The 14637-nt window shown below is 46.4% G+C and overlaps 1 protein-coding gene across 1 annotated transcript; it reads right to left on the minus strand.

Annotated features, from left to right (window-relative positions):
* Positions 1-264: 264 nt before the first annotated feature.
* klhdc10 (kelch domain containing 10) lies at positions 265-13777 on the minus strand. Its single transcript, XM_080022107.1, has 9 exons — positions 13570-13777; positions 6721-6942; positions 6405-6559; positions 5854-6002; positions 5639-5723; positions 3378-3444; positions 3228-3275; positions 2905-3044; positions 265-2484 (listed from the first exon to the last, which is right to left on the minus strand). The coding sequence occupies exons 1-9, from the start codon at positions 13658-13660 to the stop codon at positions 2275-2277; spliced, it is 1167 nt and encodes a 388-aa protein (XP_079878233.1). The 5' UTR covers positions 13661-13777; the 3' UTR covers positions 265-2274.
* Positions 13778-14637: the final 860 nt, after the last annotated feature.

The following is a 14637-nucleotide window of genomic DNA, read 5'->3' on the forward strand; positions in this document are numbered from 1 at the left end:
TTCCATTAGAAAACACAATGGCACATTAATATGGCATCCACAAGAATTTAGCATGTTAGGTTTTGAACCTAACTTTCAAAGACATTGCAGACATTTGAACATTTGGCCGTGGACTTTTATTTGGTCATTGAACTTGAGTAAAAAAAACAAACAAACAATGATTTAGAATAATTTATGTATTTTTATGTTTAATCGATGAAGCAAATCCTCCACGGTTTGGTCCATAAAGTGCTGTTGGGCCGACTTAAGTTTTCAAAAGGTGAACTTGGTTTTGAAATTTCTTGTTAGCAATTGTTAAATGAAAAAAAAAAAAAAAAAAAGCCACAAATTGACATTATCAGGGGGAGAATCCTCAATCGTTCTGTGTCTGGACAGCAGCTGTAGCTACAGGGTAACTCCTCTTACTAAAACAAAAATAACATACAAATACACAGGGGAACAAACTTGAGTGTGGTAAAACTCACGTAATAAAGTCAACTCTTGGGTTGGGAAAAAAAAGACCAATGAATTCCTGCTCTCAGTAGGAACTGATTTACTGCAAAGCAAAAAAAAAAATGGGCTATAAAACGGTTATTTACAGTACATCTTTATTGACTCAACTCAAAACACAACATTCATATATACGGGTCAACATCTCTGTGGTTGCCTTCAAATGATTTGTCACAAAATAAGGTTAATGGAGCCAAGCTCCAATATATAAAAAGTCATCTCATGCAGCTCGTAGTTTGTTGGAAGAAAAAAAAAAAAAAAAAAGAATGAAAAAAACTGAAAAACATGAGACTAGACAAATCCATGCATCGTGTGTAGGCATTACGTAGCATATCTGGCAAAAAAAAATTAAATAAGAAAATGTATTAATGAATCCATCCTTCCTGAATGCAAGGTTAAGTATAAAATCACTCCGTTCCAGGTGAATTAAGATTTGGCATCAGTCCCTCCTTAAATTAAGTGTGCTGATGGTATAACCACGGCACGCTGCGTCTGCAACTACCCCTTTAAAAAAAAAAAAAAAAAAAAAAAAAAAAGGTCAAGGACACAGTGCTGCGTCCTTCCTCACGCCGCCTCTCCAGCCAGGGTGCAAGGTCCTGTCCTGTCGTCCAGCTCCGTGACGCTTAAAATGTCCAGCTTGTTGTAAAAGGTTTTCTTTTTTTTTTTTTTTTTTTTTTTTAATCTGTTCCACAGAAGAGCGGAACGCCTAAAATCTACAGGGCCATGAGGGAATGTAAAAGGGCGGGACTCGTGAAGGGGAACGAAAGCGGTCACATTACACAGGAAAACATTAAAATATTCTTGCTTTTTTTTTTTTTTTTTTTTTTGCATGCGATCATCTTCGACTGCCTAAATTTGTAACAGTACGACAAAAACTAATTTGGGAAAAGGCACTGCGTTTAAGAATCACTTGAGCCTGCTACTAAAAGCAACTCCCTTGGGGCGGGGTGGGAGGGGAGGGGGGGGAGAGGAAAAAATACATTTGTTTCAATGATTTCGTTTGAGAGCACCAGATTCACAGTGAAGGATGGTTCGGTTTCAAATACGCAATCGTTAGAGACGTTGAATTTTGGAGGAAGAAAAACCAAAAAAAACCAAAACAAAACAAACCAAAAAAAAAAAACAAAAACAGAATTTGATTCCCACGGTGACGTCACCGAGGACCGACGTCGTGGAAATGACAAAGGGTGACAACTGATCCATTTACCCAGGTGGCGAAGAGAAAACTGAGAGTGGCGTCTCTGGCTCCTTCAAATAAATAAAGCCGCGGCCGTCCCTTTCACACCGCATCGGTGACGTAAAAAGAAAACGAGGGGTGGGGGCGGGGAGGAGAGACGCAGTTCCAAATTAAAACAAGACGGAGGAGACAGAGAGCACCGTCCGCTGCACCGCGACACAGTCAAATCAAACATTTCAAAGAGTTACAGTTTGAAGGATTTGGGGGTTCTTCTTTTTTGGGGGGGGGGGGGTGGGGGGGGGGTGCAACAGCAGTGGGGTGAGGTTTTTTTTTTTATTTTATTATTATTTTTTTTTTAAATCAAACATTCCACATTTAATTTCTTCTAAGTGCAAACTAAAACAAACGTAAAAAGGCATCCCATAGTTTTATTCTTTTTTTTGGTTTTAAGGCGGGGCTACGTTAAGTTACGTTAAGTCTGGGGGAGGCGGGGGTGGGGGAGGCGGGGGTGGGGGCGTTCGTCCCCAGAATAAATTCGGTAAAATATGAATCCCATTTGTGCTCTTGCGGGAAGCCGTCCCTCCGTCCGTCCCTCCGTCCGTCCGTCCCTACTTGAGCCGCTCGATGAGCTCCTGCGTGAGGCCCAGGTTGAGCAGCTGCATGGTGGGCAGCGCCGCCAGGTGGGGGAAGGCCCCCAGGAGCCGCTCCCAGCACAGCTCCAGCAGGCTGGGCGTGGCCAGCCAGATCTTGAACAGAGAGCCAGTCCGCTTGTTCTCGTGGATGTTCACCACGCCGCCGTGGATGTACATGCAGCCGGCCTGCGGAGAAGAGCGGGGGGGGGAAGAGAGGAGCGTCACGGAAGCTCTCCGCCGGGGCGTCCTGCGGTCGCGCCGTCGGCCGGTTGGGTTAAAACCCCATTTCTTTACTCTACCGAGCCGAGCGACTGGCGCCGAAATCTTTTAGCGTTGCTGTTCAGAGAAACAGCTTCAGCGCGCAGCACCGGGTGGAGGAATCGGGAGTTTCACCCTTTGAACAATCGACGTCCGAATAGTTTACGCCAGCCCGAGCCCAGGACGATGTCCCGGCTCACACCACGGTATCGGTGTGGCGACGACACCGGGGCCGGGGCCCCCGGCAGCACCGAGTCGGGAAAAGGAAGCCTCGCTCCCATTCGAGAACGCCGCGAAACAACTCGGCAAGCCGCGGAACGAGCGTGACATTTGAGAAGCGGTGCTCACGGGGGTGACGGCGGCGCAGTGGAAGTACGCCGGCTCGGGCATGACCGCCGGCAGCTTGCACCACTGGAAGGTCTGCAGGTTGATCTTCCACAGGTCGGCGAGGATCAGCTCCCCGTTGTACCCGCCGCAGATAAATACATCTGGAACGACAAAAACACACACACACACACACACACACACACACACACACACACACACACACACACACACACACAATATATAAAAAACAAAGTGAATGGAACTTGATGGGAGGAATTTCAACAATACTTTTTCATACAATACTATAGCTTCCGCTTATGATTGTAGTTACGTCAGCGCCTCACCATTCCTAATTTGTACACAGCTATGACATCGCCGGGGAGCGGGATACCCTGCGGAGGCCAGAGACATGAGGTGAGTGAGTTTGGAGGGAGAACACGAGAAGGTCAGGACGACGGCGGCGGCGACGTACACGACGTCCACAGCGTACACACCTATTTTATCGTGAGGTTTGGTTGAAATCTCCTCCCAGGAGTTGGTCTCCAGGTTGTAGGCATGTATCTGGAAAAGATTGTCGGGAAAAAAAAGGAAAAACAAAAAAAGGAAGAGGAGGCTATAAATACCACACGGTGTCATAAACGCCACAGGAATGAGAGGCTGGGGACGTCACCGTTGGGATTAGAAAGCGGTGTTACCTTGTATCGGGTGAACAGAGGACTTCAGACCACACTTACATGTTGACACACTTAAAGCACATTGCGCTCTTTGCATAGGAAAACCACCTCCAGTCAATTTACTTTCATGCTTTACCCATTTTCTTTTTCCAGATTTTCACAAATCATAAGAGCACCAGCAAAGCTCTATACACACACACACACACAAGCACACACGCACACACACACACACGCACACACACAAAAGTTAGGGATATTTGCCTTTCGGGTGAAATTTATGGAAAATGTAAAAAGTCCGCGCTACAGTGATATTATATCATGAAAGTAGGGCATTTAAGTAGACGCATGCTATGGTGATTTCCTCATCTCAAACAATTGATTGAAACAAAAGCCAACAACAGTGGTGGGTTTACCACAACAAAAAATGTCAATGTCTCAATAACTTGTCAAGTGGCCTTGAGCATCAATTACAGCTTGACAACGACGTCTCATGCTGTTCACAAGTCGACTTATTGTCTGCTGAGGCCTGGCCCCCCACTCTTCTTGAAGGGCGGCTCTCAGGTCATTGATGTTCTGGGGTACAGAGTTACGAGCCTCTATACGGCGACTCAGCTGATCCCATAGGTTTTCTGTGGGATTCAGGTCTGGAGAAAGTGCAGGCCACTCCATTTGAGGTACCCCAGGCTCCAGCAGCCGTTCCCTAATGATGCCACCTCGATGAGCTGGAGCATTGTCGTCCATGAAGATGAACTTAGGCCTGTGTTGTTCATGCAGGGGCACAATGACTGGATTAATGATGTCATTCAGGTAGTATGGGCTTGTCACTGTACCATTCACAAAGTGTAGGGCAGTTCTGTATTGACTAGACACACCTTCCCACACTAACACCACAACCACCACCAAAGGCTCGTCTGGTGACAACAGTCGCTGATGCATAGGGCTCTCCTTGACGTCTCCAACATCGTTGGCGGCCATCAATTCTGCTCAACGTGAATCGACTTTCATCAGAGAACAGCACTGAGGCCACTGGTCCCTCGTCCAGTGTAAATGCTCCCTGGCCCGTGCAAGAGGATGATGCCTGTGCCTGGTGGTGTGGTCAGGTACCCTTGCAGGTCGTCTAGCACGCAGACCACGCTGATGGAAACGGTTTTGAATGGTCTGACTTGACACTTGGGTGCCTCTCACCTCCCTTAAATGTGCCTGGAGTTGAGTGGCATTAATCATGCGGTTCCGCACTGTTCACAATGAAGTGCTCATCAGTGTGGGATGTGGCCGAAGGACGTCCACTTCTATGCCTTTCTGTGACTCTTCCAGTCTCTGTATCTCTGTAGCAACCTGCTGATGACACTCTGTGACACTCTAAGCTCAGTGGCCACTTCCCTCTGAGAACATCCTGTTTGAAGCCTCGCAATGGGGAGGTCCTGTTGATCAGTTGTTAGGTGTCGTCTTGGTCTCATGTTGTCAAAATGTGAACAGCATGATGAAGAGGACTGTTTAAATACCAATTCTAATTGAACCAGGAAATGTATTGGTAGAATCATGGATCAAACACCTGTTGTGAATTTTGCCGTTCAGCTCCTTGTTAGAGAACAGCAAGTTGTGCAAAAAGTACTGAAACATTGAACAGTTGGACATGTGCTCACAAAAGTTTAGAGAAGGTCAAATTAAGTTCACCTGTAAAGGTCATAGTGCATTTTAGGTCCTGAAATTTCACCCAAAAACCGAATATCCTTAACTTTTTGTGAGTAGCCAACACACACACACACACACACACACACACACACACACACACACACACACACACACACACACACACACACACACACACACACACACACACACACACACACACAAACACATATATACACATAAACACACACACACACATATGTACACATATATACACACTGATAAGAAATTTAAAAGCTTAAAGAATAAAAATAAAAAATAAATGCAAATAAATAAATAAATAAATATCTGGAGGTGGCCTTGAATCGCTGAGTCATAAGTCGAAAATAACTGTTTAGTCGGCTGATTATTGTCTCTCCGTGTTTTAACTCTGAGGGAATACAGTTTGGTACCTTGTCCAAAGGGTACGATGTCCAGGAGGTTCCTCCTCCCAGGATGTAGATCCTCTGTCCATCATGTGCTATTTCATGCCTGTACCTGTGACAACCCCAACCCCCCGGAATATACAATACAATAGAACATAAGTTCCCTTAAGAAAAATAAAAATAAACATGGGAGTCCAAATTGCCATGTTGCATTAATCCAGCCCTGGCGGGACCGGACCTACCGCTCCTCGGGCAGGTCGTGAGGGGGGTTGTTGGGTTTGAGGTGGATCCAGTCCCTGGTGGTCAGGTCCAGTCTGTGCAGGTCGGTGCTGTAGATGTAGCCCGTCGTCCCCCCGAACACGTACAGGAACCCGTTTATGATGGCCATCGCCTGGAGGGACAACATAATATGAGAAGCGTAATAAACAAAAACAAAAAATAATAGAAGAACAAACAAACAAACAGACAAACAAAAAAGATATAACTACTCATTAAACTAGTAAGATTTTGTTAAAATGTACCATATTTGACACTTTGTTTAGCTGTAACTTCATAAGAAACATTCAATATATCTGCATCTGCACGTCTATATGTTGTTTTCACTGTTGGTGGCGGGCTCGGTGGCGTGGCGCCATCGCAACAACGGAAAGGCTCAGTTGTGGTCATATACAGGCACAGAAATCAGTAACGTCACCACGGCTCAAACCCACGCAAATGACATTTCATTCTAACATGAACAGTTCCGAAAAAGCAAACATAGAATCCAGACGGAGCTGGAGCTCGAAGGCGCTACCTGTCCGTAGATTCGATTTGGCTTCTTCCCCCGGCAGTTGAGCAGCGACCACCGCTTGTATTTCACGTTGCAGACGTGAACGTCGTTCCCGTTGTTTTCGCCGAACGGGATGCCGGTCCCGCCGAAAACCAGGAGGTTGTTGCCGTGCAAAACAGCTGAGGTGACAGCGTATCGTCATTCGTCGCGGCCGTTAAGAGATAATAACTATTTTTACGGAGAATACAATTGTTGTGATTAAAAGTAGAATCTACCATAGAAAATAAGGCGGTTTGCAGTCCAGCGTCTTGGGTGTGAAAGACATTAAAAAGGAGCTCACCTGACATGGAGGCCAGCTCTGTGGGCATGTAGCCCTCTGTGTGGATCTGCTGCCATGTGCCGGTGGTGAAGTGGTACCTCCACAGCTCCCGGAACAGCGGGTAGTCGTCGTTCTCCGAGCCGCCCGACTCGTCGTAGTCCGGGTTGTAGCCTCCGAACACGTACAGGTTGCCGTTGTCGGCCACGCAGCGATGCCCGCTCCGGGCGGGTGGGGTGCGGTGGCCTGGACGCCGGGGCGAGAATTTATAGCTCACAATCGTTCAAAAAAATGAAGACGTTCTCAAAAGGATTAAGAGATTGTGGAGGTGGAAGGATCACTATACAAAGTTAGTTAGTTATGTCTCCCCAGTAGGTTATGACTTAGAAGAAAAATAAATAAATAAATAAATAAACACAAGTGATCTTCTGTATGTGCATCGTATGTATTTTTTTTTTAATTAAATATAATCCATATTTTTTAACACTTTCCCCCCCCCCCCCCCTCCATAGTACCCCCTGCAGTACCCCAAAGTGCCACTAGGGGTACGAGTACCCCCATTTGGGAAACACTGACTTATACCACGTTTCCACCCAAAGTAACCGGAACTTTTAGTTCCAGGAGCTTCAAGGTTCCTTCAGCCCGCTGTTGTCTGATTTTCCACCGCGGTCTGAAGACCCACCAAGCTTATGCAAACGAGCTTCGCCGACGGGCGAAAAACATGGCGGCTGTTTTTCACACGTCATTTTTGCGTGCGACTACACGACAAACACACAAAGTGCTCCACTCCAGCCCGGCAGGTGGCGCTAATGCAGAAGATCAAACACCCACAGGAAGAATACAACGGATAAAGACCGAGGCAAAGCGATAAAGTGGAATCTCACACCGGTTTCTTTCTTTATCCGTTTTATTCTTCTGTCCTTGTATTTACTGAAACATTGAACAACATGAGTTCACACGCACGGGGAATTGAACCTGGGTCTACTGTGTAGGAGGGAACAACTTACTGACGACACTATAATATACACCACACATCAGTTTGTGTTCATACGTACACATTTATATACATTTGCGCCCACGCACGCACGCACGCACGCACGCACAGACACGGTTGTGTTTTTTTAGTTTACTATCCAAAAAAAAAAAAAACAGTTTTTTTTTTGGTCCAAAACAACGTCTGAAATAAAATGCTGCGAGTACTCGACCAATCAGAAAAGTTCAGCACTGCAAGCCCCTGGAAAGGTCCTGGACTTTTGAAAAGTACTACTAACCCCCCCCCCAGCAGGGGCTTTTCTGACTAAATTTAGACCCCGGCCCCTGTGGTGGAAACGCCGCTCGAAGAGTATAGTTCCAGACAGCTGGATGGCGCAGGGAGGAAGAACAGTCGACTGTAGACGACGGGCTTGGAACTAACAACCACGCATCTAACCACTCCTCGTGTTTACTGAACCAGGGCCGGTCTTCTGGCACCCGTTCACCAGTCACCCCATCACGGGGAGCGGACCGCCCCCCCCCACCCCGTCTTCCTCCATCTCCTCCTCCCTCGTGCACAGACGCACTCCCAACGGAAGGAAGGTTTCCCAACGGAAGGAAGGTTTCCCAACGGAATGCAGGAACGGGATCAAAGTGTGACCTGACCTCTATGTCAATGGCGCAACTTTGGTTTGAGAAGTGTGTGTGTGTGTGTGTGTGGTGGGGGGGGGGGCAATATTTGCCATTCGAATCCCATTTCCTGCATTTCTACATACATTCAGGGGACTACGGTAAGCGACACGAAAATCACATACAACCTACCTGCGACTCAGTGCTGCTTCTCCCTGCCCCGCCCTCCCTGTCTTCCATCGGCACCGCCACCCCATCTGATCTCTGATATGAAAGCAGTTGACATGAACAAGGTGTAGAACATGCTGAGGGGAATGCCGCAGCCATGTTGAAATCATGTTGGTTGTATTATTATTGTTCGCCTACTTTATATTCTTTTGATTCAACCGCGTTCACTTCGTATCGCGTTCACGCCGTCCTCTCGTTATCAACAAACCAAAATCGACTTACCCTTTATACGGCGCATATGACCTACCTGCAAGCACTAAAGATAATTTGATGTTGTTTTCCCGGAGAAGAAGATCCCTAATGTTTTGCCGTCAATGTGTAAAAGTCCAGAACGCTATGAAGCCTGCCAGGAACGTACGTCATATTTGAACTGTAGTGTTGACTAAGTCTTTATTTATTTCCAAAATTATAAACTAAATTACATCGTGGCAGCCATTTTACATGCTGTAAGAAAAAAAAAAAAAAAAGAATATACTTAGAACCTAATTACATAGGGCAAGTTAATTTTAAATATTATATTATAGAAATATTACTGTTACCATTCACAAAAGATGAAGTATTTTGCAATCGCAATTAATACATAGAAAAAACAAATTTTATATCAAGCAACAGTTTTTATTGAAGCCGTTTAAGTGCAATGTTCCAGGGAAAACAGCTTCTAGCGGCTCCGCGGTTGCGTGGTGAAGTTCACTGACGATTCAAATCTTTTTGGGGCGAACGCGCTGAACTGAATCACTTCCGGAAATGATTTGTTCATAAGTTCAGTTCAGTCGAGCTCTCAGTCAGTTGCGTCGAACGTGATTCAGAATCACGTGCGCAGTGAGTGAATCACTGATTCGCTGAATCACTGAATCGTTCGCAGGGATACACTCGCTTGTGAGTGAATCCCCCCTTTCACTTCCGAAGTGGTGTGGCTCACTTCTGTAATGTGGTTTTGCGGTTGTGTTTCCTATATTTGCATGTGTTTTCTTAAGGTGCAGCGCGTTGACCTCCTACGGCCACCGTAACCTCCTGCCTCAAAAGACATACATGCATTAGGAGACGCGGCTGCAACGTAGCAACATGGCGGCCGCGTTGACGCACAAGATTCGACCGCGAGGTGACGGCGCGGACAAGACGCTCTCTGGTTTCATTCTACCGAGTGGTAGAAGTAAAGGAACATGTCTGACAGGCCCTTCGTTTTGAGTGAACCTTTGCACAGTAGCCACTTACTGGAGGTCGGCCACCACTTGCAGAGATTGCTCCGCAGACACTTGTACCGAGAGTTGATGTGTGTGGGGTTTTGGGGAAGCGGCGGACCAACCCACTGAAGCATATGGGGGTGGGAGCGCAATCTTTCGTAACCTAAAAACACATTGTTCTGCGTCTAAAATGAGCATGAGCCCTTTCAATGCACATTATTATATTATTTACAATTATATAGTTATGTTATCAATGATGTATTGAGGTGGACAACTCTGTTTTTACCAGGAAGTAAGTAGTGTCCCCCTGCTCCATGTGCAAGAACAAGTGTTTTGTCTCTGGGAATCTGTTAATCTGAGAAGATTTTTTATTGTCTCTTATTTTATTGTTTTTTCGTTTAGCCATGTCCATACTATTGTATGCACGTACAGAAATATCCAACTTGATTCATATCTAAGCAGCTGATACCTCAATCCTTACTGCCACTTAGCCTCTCTCGCAGCCTTTTTTTGTACTATCTATCTATTCGCACTTGCACATGCGCACTTTAGCCTTTAATACTGTTTTATCTGCATTCACCTGTTGATTCATGTTTATTTCAAGTTACTTGTATTTAATATAGTTCTATATGTGTACGTTTTCTGCAACTTAAATGTATATACTGCTGCTTCATCAGGGCTCGAAAGTGAAAGTGAGACTCCTTGTCTCCATGAGACCTTCCTGGTTTAATAAAGGTTAAATAAAATTACATGAAATACATCCGATGCATTTTTGGGGTAGAAGAAACAATGTCTGACACTTCCTTTATTTTCAGTCAACCTTTGCAGAGTAAATACTTACTGGCAGTGGTGAAAGAAGTACCGTGAAAATACTCCACTACAAGTACAAGTCCTGTATTCAAAACCTTACTTAAGTAAAAGTATGTAGGTATCATATTATACATGATGTTTTTGGATTAATAGTACTGCTGCATTAATGCGTATGTTGCATTTTACCACTGTAGATGTTTAAGGTTGTGCCAACTTTAACTTTATTTACTGTTTTGTAGTTTAATCTACAGCAATGCATCATCTAATTGAATCTAACTAAAAAGGAAGGAATCTCTGCCTGCCTGCCTGCCTGCATGCCTGCCTGCATGCCTGCCTGCATGCCTGCCTGCATGGCTGCCTGCATGGCTGCCTGCATGGCTGTCCTTAGATTATCTCAACAACCGTTCATCCGATCTACTTCACACTTGGCGGGTGTACTGCTGGGGACCCAAGGAGCTGCAGTGTCGAATTTGGTGCAAATTTGGACATGCGACGCGTGTAATATTAATAAACTTTCAATAAACAGCGAATAGTGAGCCAGTGGGGGGCGGGGCTCCAGGGCTCTGCAACTGAGTCACAAAGAGTGTCTTTCCCCGCTGTATGACTTCAACCGGCAGTGTCATCCTCCATCGTTGAACACAGGACTGAATCATGGGCCCTTTGTAAAACTGTACCATTAACATCTCTTATAAAGTCTTACATTTTGACCGGGCATGCACTGGTATTCTATAAAATAACCATATGGTTGTAGCATCGCTGTCCTGTCCTGTGATGTGGATCTCTAAAAAGTCAACTTTTCATAAGAAAAACAGCCCTGATTTCTGCTTTGTGACAACACATTTTCCAGCTAATCCAAGAGGGGTTCCCATTCATCTTAATTAGGAGAACTTTCTCAACTCGTAAAGGGACACTTAACCCTTCAGTTTATCAGAAACATTCAAATTCAAAACGACCACATTTGGAGATAAATGGCTTTCACTGGACAGAAAGGGTATGAAAAATTGTAATCTGAAAAGTAACTAAAGTCATGAGATTAATTTTGTGCTATAAAAAGTAAAATATCTGAGATGTAGTGAAGTAGAAGCATTAAGTAGCAGAAAAGGCAAATACTCAAGTAAAGTACAAGTACCTCGAACTTGTACTCAGGTCCAGTACTGCGCAAATGTACTGAGTTACATTCCACCACTGCTTACTGGAGATCAGCCAACACTTCCAGAGATTGCTCCACAGACACTCGTACCGAAGGCTAAAGCCTGGTTTATAACGTCCCCCAAGCACGAGGGCGTGAGGCGGTGTGCGACGCAAATGACGTCACCAGGGCGTGGCGCCATGGCGCGTGGGGACCCGCGCACCTCCGAGATTTTGTGACCTGGCGCGAGGAGCATGAGGGGCGCTCCTTGGAAATACAGTGGAAGCGATGGGAGATCAGCGTTTTGCTGTTTTATTGGTATTATGTTGGACGACGACGATCCGCAGCACAAGTCAGATGTGGAATTTAAAGTCTACCGATGACTTTTTGACGCAGAGGCAAAATAGTATCCGCAAACAGCTCACTCAGGTTCGGTGATTTCATTGTAAATGAACAGGGGTCATTGTTGTAAAGTTCAGTTTACAAATAAAAGGTCATGTTTTTGTTGGTATTTATTTGCAGTTTCTTTTTAGAGAAACACGCAACGAGGGGGAATTATTACACATTGTGACTCCGTTCCAGAATTTAATAAGTTCCTCTGTAATCAAATGTTGAGTGGGACATCACTTCAACTCCTCTCTCCTGTCTCTACATGGAACTGGCTGACAGACCAGCTCCTTTTCGGCACTTTTGTCGGTTTAACCACCATGACCAGCAGTTCCTCTGTACTAGCTCCGATGCTGTGCGTGAGGCCATGTTGGCGTGCCGTCGAGCGCTCTTCTTCGTTTACTACTTTGTGCTCCACGCCGCACTTTCTCTCGACTGCCGCCCGTGGTTTTGGAATCCTGCAACAGATAACGTGCGGGCTATAAACGCCGCGGCGTTTCCCCGCGGGCGGCGCGACGCTGCGCCACGCCCGTGTCAAGGAATAACCAGGGCATAAAGGGTCCGTTACAGACGCCGTAAACTAGCCGTGCGGCTCATGACGTGCGCACTACCAGAGAGCGAAATTGGCAAAATTCGCCTGAAAGACGGGTGGCGCTGTGCACAAGCCACCTGGGGAAAGTGGAAGAACTGCTGTAAACGTTACAGAGAAGTACCGCGGTATTAAAACGGCCCAAATCTTTGGACGGAGACGGATCTGCTTCCACGAATTTCCGACGCCACCTGGCACGGATGGATGGTCCAGATCGTACCTGCGGCCCCCACCGCACGACCCTCCTTCGTGACGCGTCCGTCTTGAACTACCTGAAAGTACCTCAAGATTCAATTACCTAAAGTTTGTGGGGGGGGGGGGGGGGGCAACGAAATTCCGTCATTTATGGCGTGCGTACTCTAACCGAAACGAGGACTGGGGCCGCTATGATGTGCTTTGATGTGTGTGTGGGGTTTTGGGGACTGGAGACAGTGGACCAACCCCTGTGAGGAATATGAGGGGTGGACACAATCTTTCAAAACTCCAACAACAAAAAAAAAAACCGCATTGCTTTGCGTCTATAATTAGCACAAGTTTTCCAATGCATATCATAACATCATTTTAAATCATATAGTTACAGTATGATTACAACGATGTATTGAGGGGGACAACTCTTGTTTTTTCCAGGAAGAAGGGGGGGGGGGGGACCCTCCTGTCCCTCTCTAACGGAGCTATCGTCTTGTAAAGTAAATAACCCATTCGATGGGGAGCCCCCTGGAACCTCCTGGGAGTTCCCCGACCTGATGTTGAGCACCGCTGCTTCCACCTTATCAATGGCTTCCTTCCCACAATCTCTTCCTCTTCCGGGTTAGGGGGTCATAGTTAAGTATATCACAAAAAAAAAAAAAACAACAACAACAACAACAACAACAACGTCACACTGCCGATCTGGCAGATTCCTCCTCAAGATCGGATCGCGGCGGTGTGTCGTAGCGTTGTCGACCGACCTGCTGACTTGGCTCCGGGTGGCGGCCTCCCTGTCAGCCGCTTGAAGCTATTCAGCCGACCTGGACTGCGTGCACCCTCGGCGTCCGACATGGTTCCGCCCGTTACGATCGGCACCCCGGGAGACGTTACATGCGATCGGAGCGACGCGGTCTAACGTGCCGATACGCCACGGCGAGCGGCGAAAACATCCCGTTGCAGTTCAAGCGCCGAGGCCATTGAAGGATCGCTGGCACCGGCGGGGCCGTCACGGCGTTCGGACCAATCGGGAGACGCGTTACGGTCACGTGGCGTGACAGGCAGGCGCTGGGCGGGGCCTGAGCGTGGACGCGCGACACACGGCTGGAATATTGCTGCGTTCCTGTGGAACTCGGAGAACGGCCACGCGGAGTCGGAACTTTCCCCACTTCTGAGCTCACTGGTTCAATTTGGGGTTTTTTTTTTCGTGTTGGGGGGGAAACCCCGACCTTTGCTCGCGGTGTCGGAATTTCGACTTGGAATTTCCGCCCGAGTTGGCCGTTCCCTTGCGCCGTTCCAAATCGGAGGTCTGTTTCTCCCGAGTTCCGAATTGGCTTGAACGCATCGACACGTTCGTAAACGTTGGAACCGGGCGCCGCTCGTTCAAGATTCAAGATTTTTTATTTGTCACATACATATACATACTTTCATACATATATGCAGTGAAATGTAAGTGTGTGTGAAGTTCCTTCTTTTCGTTCGAAGGAATCGTGGAATCAAAGGAGTTCGCCGTGATTAAAACCCATTGTGCGTTCCTTAGCCGCGCTGTCGTCACTACTACACTTTGTCCGTCACATAGTTCGTACAAGTACAACGCAGTGAAGCGACAAAAGGGGCAAACCCAAAGGCTGTGTGAGAAACTAGATGGATCAATAACTAAAAATATGGATTAATAACAAAAAAAAAATATATATATATTAAAATAATCGAAATTGGAAAAAAATGTACACAGCAGCCCATGTGCCTCCTTCCACTTCTTTCCTTATTATCACTGCCATTAATCGGAGTACTGTTATTAATGTCATGCAACATTCTGTAATGCTGGACACTGT

Source organism: Zeus faber, assembly GCF_960531495.2.
Source record: "Zeus faber genome assembly, chromosome: 21".
Taxonomy (NCBI): Eukaryota; Metazoa; Chordata; class Actinopteri; order Zeiformes; family Zeidae; genus Zeus; species Zeus faber.